Source organism: Nicotiana tabacum, chromosome 16 (assembly GCF_000715075.1).
Source record: "Nicotiana tabacum cultivar K326 chromosome 16, ASM71507v2, whole genome shotgun sequence".
Classification (NCBI taxonomy): Eukaryota; Viridiplantae; Streptophyta; class Magnoliopsida; order Solanales; family Solanaceae; genus Nicotiana; species Nicotiana tabacum.
The window spans coordinates 134,926,810-134,934,446 of record NC_134095.1 but is presented as its reverse complement, the minus strand read 5'-3'; the positions used below and the strand labels follow the sequence as shown (position 1 = coordinate 134,934,446).

General features: G+C 34.2%; 1 protein-coding gene across 1 annotated transcript; it reads right to left on the bottom strand.

Annotated features, from left to right (window-relative positions):
- Positions 1-3,298: 3,298 nt before the first annotated feature.
- Positions 3,299-3,817, bottom strand: LOC107826738 (uncharacterized). The gene has a single exon (XM_016653763.2). The coding sequence runs from the start codon at positions 3,815-3,817 to the stop codon at positions 3,299-3,301; it is 519 nt and encodes a 172-aa protein (XP_016509249.2).
- Positions 3,818-7,637: the final 3,820 nt, after the last annotated feature.

Sequence of the window (7,637 nt, the reverse complement as noted above, 5' to 3'; positions counted from 1 at the left end):
CAAAGATTCTGCCTCATTAGGGTATATTTTCATGTTTATTTTGTACTTATATAATTTTTATAAAATTGTAGATTATTTTCCTTTTCAAATTTATCTTTTAGTCTTTTCGCATAAAACTTATCTTTTTCTTGGAATATGACACTCTTATATTTTGCAAGAATTGAACCCTGGTACGGATGAACAACACCATTAACAGAGTAGACGAATTCCTAGTACTTTTTCTTTTTCTGGACTGGAAGAATATGTTATTTGTCTTCTCTTTCTCATACTCTTTTTTTTTTTTTTTGCATCGATCTTGACCCACACGAAATAAAACAAACACAAGGGATTATAAGAAAAGCGACAAAACAAGGCCGTGTTATATAACAAACTATAATATTTTGAGGAAATAATATATACTACATAACGAACTATATCATCTATAACACGCTTTTCCCGGGCATTTGCATCTATACCCGCTTTTTATGTCACGTTTTAACTTATGCCCGCTTTGCAAAAACAATTACAAGCGTACCTGCTTTTTTACATAACTTCAGCATACGGGGCTGAAGTAGCAAAGACAATCACGCAAAACTTCAGCATTCTAATAGCCGGACCTGAAGTTCAGCTCTAGAGCTGAAGTTTTTGTTTTTGTAACTGGCGAACTTCAGCTCTAGAGCTGAAGTTTTTGTTTTTGTAACTGGCGAACTTCAGCTCTAGAGCTGAAGTTTTTGTTTTGTAACTGGCGAACTTCAGCTCTAGAGCTGAAGTTTTTGTTTTTGTAACTGACAAAGTTTTTGTTTTGTAACTGGCGAACTGAAGTTTTTGTTTTGTAACTGGCGAACTTCAGTTCTAGAGCTGAAGCACCACAATTAGCAGTGATTTTTTAAGAAAAATAGTGTACATCTTCTCAGCTCAAACACGAATAAACATACAAAAACTCCAAAATTTTACAGCTCATCCTATTGGTAACTTAAACTTTTTCCTAAGACTAATTTGCTATAAATTTGGAGCAGAAGTACAACTGTCGAACTGTTCAATTAAAAAAAATTGACCTTATAACTAAAGCAGTGTTGCTTCTGGAGATAAATACCAGTTTATTTTGTAACTTGAAGAAGAAAACGAAGGAGAAGGAGAAAGGGGGCTGAAGTTATTTAAAAAGTGGGTATAAATTAAAAAAATTTAAAAAAATAGGTATAAGTTAAATGGGGACGACCAAATAGTGCGTCCCGTCCAATTTTTACGCTTTTCCCCAATTCTTCTTTTATCATTTTGTTGGGTTGTTGGTCTGTTTTACTTTTGCCAAAGCCCAAAGTCCAAAAATAGAATCTAACATCCTATCCTCATCTAAAGTTTAAAAAGGTGAGACACAATTTGCGTAAATTAAGTCATGACATTTTTTATATTTCACGCAACCTACAAATTTGATTTTAATCATATTCTAATCAATGAAAGATTCATCAGTGTTTATCAACAAAGGAACTAAGACGGCGCTATTGCATCTATATCCGATTTTGAGGTCACAATTGAACCTATACACACTTTATAAAAAAATTTGTAAGTCTACCCACTTTAATAAAAAATTATCTGAAGTGAAAAAATTGCACTTCAAATGCATTTAGGGCCAAATAGGTCTGAAGTGCAACCAATAATTTCAAACACTTAAGGCCAATAAGTGTGAAATGAAAAAATTGCACTTCAGATGCACTCGAGGCCAAAAGGTCTGAAGTGCAACCAACGTTTGCATGCACTTAAGGCCAAATAGGCTTGAAGTGCAAATTGCCAAGAAACAGAAATTTGTTCTCCCAATTTTAACAATTCAATATATGATTTAATACTTAAATCTACTCTAAATAAGCTCAAATTTGAAGCATAACTTCCAAATATCATCAAGAGCAAACCACAATCATCAATGTATCAAACAATAAGTCTAACGAACACATTTTATAATTAAGAAAAAGAAAAAAAACCTAAGCAACAGTAAAAAATAAAGCGCTCACCGGCCACTATAAAACAACTTTTTCTGCTGTGTAATTGAAGAAGAGTGATGAAAGTACAAAGGGGATCAGATGAGGTCCCTAAAATTAGCTTGCATGGTTTACCATAAATCGAGCATTCCATCGTTAAGGTCAAAGGAAGTGTTCTCCTAATACGTACGTACAGACCAGGCCAATCCATATTGAATAGTCTACTGCTTCTGGGAAAATAGTATCAGGTCCCAAAGTAGGTGTAGATTCAGTTTTTACCTTCTCGTTTCCTCTTCCTTGAATCCTTATGTAAGTAGGCGGTGAATCGGGGTAAAAGTCGCTAAAAAATGGCGGAATGTTCTCAACCAACCGCCATCATGCTATGATCAGTCTCTGAAAAAGAGGGATCTTTTCCCCTTTTAGAATTGTAATGTATTTTTCTATTGATGAAAATCGCCATTAGAAATCAAATAATAGTATTTTTTTTTTGTTATTTTGATAAAACATAAAAGGTCTCATTTGCCTATTTTTGATCGAGTTTTTGGAGCTTATAAAGTAAAGTGCCAAACTTTTGATGACAAAAGATAATTACATCACTTGGCCAAATATACACACTAGGGGTCTTTTCGGTGAACACGAGTTATCCTGAAATTAATTATGTTGGGATTAGTCTTGCTGAGATTAATTATATTTGGATTAATTATGTTAGGATTAGTTATTCTAGTATAATTTCTTATTGACTGCGTAGTATAAGTTCTCTCGGTACTATTTTTAATCATGGGATATATCACAGGATTAGTAACCAAACAAGGGATAAGACGGTACTAAATTTTTATCCTAGAATTATTTTTGTTTATGTATCATACCAAACGACTCCTAATTATGCATATATATTCGGTATAGTTTTCCCAAAAAGGTATTTTTAATTGCTTAAAGTATGGCCCTGCAAGTATATTTTGCAGTCGTTAAGGCCTCTAGGTGTAGCATTTTCTTCTAAAAGTTTGTACTTAGCATAAGCATATTGCCAGTAATGTTTATCCAAGCTTACACAATAAACACATACATAACCAGCATGGCAGCATACGATAAGATTTGAACCCTACAACATATTGATAAATATTCAAGCACATATACATATCATACATTAAGGCGAATATAGACATTAAAATTGTCGTCCATATTACACGTCTTGGATATCTATTCTTAAAAATTCTGAACTTGCCACAGTATTTAGGTCATATATATAATATATAAATCTCTTTCTTTTCACATTAAATCTCTAACTAAATCTCTTTTCTTTTTAAAATAAATATTCACCAAAAATCTGAGTCCAAAACAGTTTATTAAAATTTTCATCTAGAACAAACTGGTTCTTCCAAAATAGTCTCTAACGAAGGTTTCCTTGATCTACATGACAACCTATACTTCAACTCATGCTCCACCGGAAACCCTTCAACCCCATCCGAATTCCGTCCACCGGCGTTGATCTCCGGCGTTGACTCCGGCGCCGGCGCTGACACTTCCGGCGAAATCTTAACCTTTCCTCCAGAAATTCTCTTAGCAGCAGAATTAGCAGCCAATAAAAGCACAGTCATATCAGAAGCTGTCACAACTGAATTCACTCTCTTCATTGGAAACATAATATAAACATTTCCAAACTCCAAATCTTCATCGGCAGACAAAGCTGAAAATCTACGACCAATATTTAACGAACTTGAATTCACTAAAAAATTATTTGGGTTCTCTAACATGAGTTCTGCTGCTTTTATTGGTTCACGAAATTGTCTGATTTCTCCTCCTGGTAGAACAACTCTGGCTGCTTTTGAATTCCTTATCGTTGGTAAAACAGTACATGAAGTAAAGTTTCCCATAGGAAATTGTGATAAAAAATAGTTTGAATCAATAAAATCTTGTTTAGGGTATGTAAAACTGTTATTGATATTGGGTTTCTTGAGAATGTGTGTGTGAATGGGTGTTTATATATATGTGGGAGAAAAGGCACACGGACTAGAGAAGAAAAGTATACAGTATAAGATTTTTATAATATGGAATTCGCACGTTTGAGACTGTTGAGTCAAAGGGTTTGACGATATACACGCCGTTGAAAAGGGAAAAGGGGAGGAATGAGGGGAAGCTAATTAAGGTATGAAATTCACGAGGGATTTTGCTATGAGTTTAAATTTTGAATTTAAATTCAGATTACCTAAAGGTAAGCTTCCTAAATTCTTCATTAAAACTGAAATCTATAATTGTTGAAAAAAAAAGAAAAAAAAAGCTACCGATTACAACAGGTAAAAGTAACGTAATTGTTTGAAATTTACTTATAATAACAAATTAAACTCTTAAATTTTATATATTAATGGTGTAAAAAAATATTTATAAGAAAACTTATTAGGTAATTACGAGTTTTATAAATATTAATTAGTAATATGATAAAATTAGTAGTAAGTAGTATACGCTTACAAAATTTATGGTTAGAGATCGGTTGGTAGGATGTGTTAGAGAAAATAGTGCATGTACTAGCTTTGGTATTATTAATCTTTCATTTGGTACACTTTGTTAATCTCTTTATAACTAATATATGTATTAGTTATACACCCTTGGTATTATCCTATGTATAACTAATACATAAATAAGCATGGTTAAAGATAAAATCATCCTTCAAGTCTCTCAAAACTAAAAAATGGGGAGGATATTTTTGTAAACAAATATTTTTTTTTAAAGAAATTATATAATGCATGTCATTTTTAATACCACACCAAATAATTATAAGAAATAATTTCAATATAACAAATACTAGCATAACTAATCTTTGTATTACTAATTCTTATATTATTAATACACTTTATTCAATACTAATGTTATGCATCCTGCTAAACGAACCCTTGAAGTACATATAATTTAAATCAGTTCGGTATAAATGCGTGTGGGGCTGCAGTAGAGAAAACCCGTGGGATTGTGTTGGCTAAATTCTGGATGAGAATTAAAGTAGTGGAAAGCTTCTTGTTATTTTTATTCTTTCTTTTTTCTAATGCCTTCTGTCCTTTTCTTTGTGGGGTTGGGAGAGAGCCCTTCGGTTGAAGTGTTCTTCGTATCTATTTGTCATGTGATTTGCAACAACAAATATAAATTTTAAAATAGGATTTAACTATGTATACTTTGACAGGGTATAGAATTTTACAATATTAATATCTTTAATTTGTGCTATAGTAAGTTAACATGCTTATTTTTTAAGATATCACATTTACTACGGACATTAATTATCTTTAAGAGTGTGGTTATAGTGTAATATTTCTTTTATATCGTGATTCAACTAATTAATCTATTTATCCAAGTATGTTGAATGTGTAATTTATTTTATATCATCAATAAATAAAATTTAAATTTTTTCAAAATATGTACCTCATCAACATTTTCTTATCTATTTTAATATGTGTAGCTTACTTTGGTTATTTTTGTAATATTATCACTATATCCAATATTGATAATAGGCGAAATCTAGGTGATTTAGCTATTGTTTATGCTTCCGCTTGATTATATTCCGATGACATATTATGGTTAATTGATGAAAAATAGGCTCTAATTGTGATATGTATACATTGTAGGATGAGGAGCCTAAATGATGCTTTCAAGAGGAGATTGGAATGATTTATGAGCAAGAACAACCCCTACGAGTCGAGTGTGTGCAAGGACGAGACGGAAAAATGGACAAAATCGAGCTACTGAAGCGCACTAAGTAACACGCTAACTTCCAAACTTCGCGAACTTTTCTGCCTGGAATCCAAGAGAAGCGCGCGAAGTCACGTGCAAACTCCATACTTCGCGCAATAGTTCGCGCGTGTCCGATCCGGAGAAACGTTATTTAAGGGTAAAATTGAAAATCTGGAGAGAAACCCACTTAACCAACATAAAGTCAAGCTCGCCCCAAGGTTAAAGTATCAAGTTTTTCATAGTTTAGAGGAGGAGATAGAGAGGCAAGAGGCAAGGAGGAGTTTTGATCATCAAAGTCTTCTTTTCTTCTTTTGTTTTTGATGTTTGTGATGAAATTGAACTTGTTTATGATGAACCCTAGTATGAGCAGCTAAGACCCATTGTTCTAGGGTCGTGGGTAAAACATGAATGTTGTTGTTTGAAGTTTAATTTGACAAAATTGGTTTATCATATTGGGTTATTTATTTAATTTTGTTCTTAATTATTTTGCTGAGTAGCTAACAGTAAAATACTATCTACGAATCTTCAGTTGAACTCAAAAGTGGGAACTTTAGATTGCATATAGAATTAAATAGAGCAAGTTCTTGAACCGGGCCTCGGGGAATGAATTTGCAATTGGGATAGACATATACCCAATTGCCTTGTTTGGTTGGAAAACAGGAATTGTAAATGCGTTCTTGTTAATCTTAATTCCATAGACATATAGGCGTTGAGTTGACTTGAACAGGCGAGTAAAAACTCGACAGATTCTTATGAGTAATATCAACCCTGTCAATCAATAACCTAGATAAATTGATTAGTCATTTTGAGCTAAGGACACAACACGATTGTATTACACTCGTGACCCTGGAATATCTTCTCCTATTGTTCGTTACTTGTGATTGCCATCTGTTTGGTTACTTGCTTTGGTTAGATTAATCCTTTATAGTTAAGTAGAAAACCAATTACATATCTCTCTTATGAACAAACTCTTGGGTAGATAAAGAAATTGGGTTTGAATCAGTCAACAGTTGATCATAAGTCTTCGTGGGAACGATACTCTACTCACTACTCTATTACTTGACGATCACGTGCACTTGCGTGGGTGTTTTTGGCCGCAACAGGTTTTTGGCGCCGTTGCCGGTGACTTAGAAATTAGCTACTTGACTGAATTGAGCTTTTATTACTTATTTATTTGAGTTTTAACGTTAGTTCACTTTGTTTGTGCTAATACAGGAGTTTCTATTGAATGCGAAGAAGTAGAAGCGCAAACAACCTCCTTCCTTTTGATCCGGAAATTGAACGAACACTTTACAGGTTGAGGAGGGAGGTGGACGCGAGAACCAGAATTGAAAGAGAGTTGGACATCGACGTTCAACCACAGCCAATTGAGTTGGCGGGTAATGAAGAACGCGCGGTGATTGAAGCCGCAAGGCCCAGTCTGGCTAATATGACTCAGGCTATTGTGAAGCCTGACATCACTGGGCACTTTGAGCTGAAACAATACATGGTGCAGCTGATCCAATCCACAAGGTTGTTTGTGGGTTTACCTCATGAAGACCCGCAAAGGCACATTCAGAATTTCTTGGAAATTACGGATACCTACAACTATCCGAACGTTTCCAAGGACTATGTCAGGCTAACACTTTTCCCTTTTTCACTGATTGGGGAAGCTAAGGAATGGTTAAATAAAGAGCCAGCAAATTCAATCCGTACTTGGGATGATCTGGCAAGGAAATTCTTAATCAAGTTCTTCCCCACTAAGAAAACAAAGGTATTGAGGAGTCAAATTCTTGGGTTTGAACAACGAGCGGGTGAGACACTGCGTCAAGCATGGGAAAGGTACAAGAAGATGCTCAGAGACTGTCCTCATCATTGCCAGACGGATGAAGTATTAGGTCACACTTTTGTAGATGGATTAGATGATGCTTCAAAGATGAATCTTGATTCCGCTTGTGGGGGTAGTTGCATGGCCAGACCGTACAATAAAATCCAAATCTT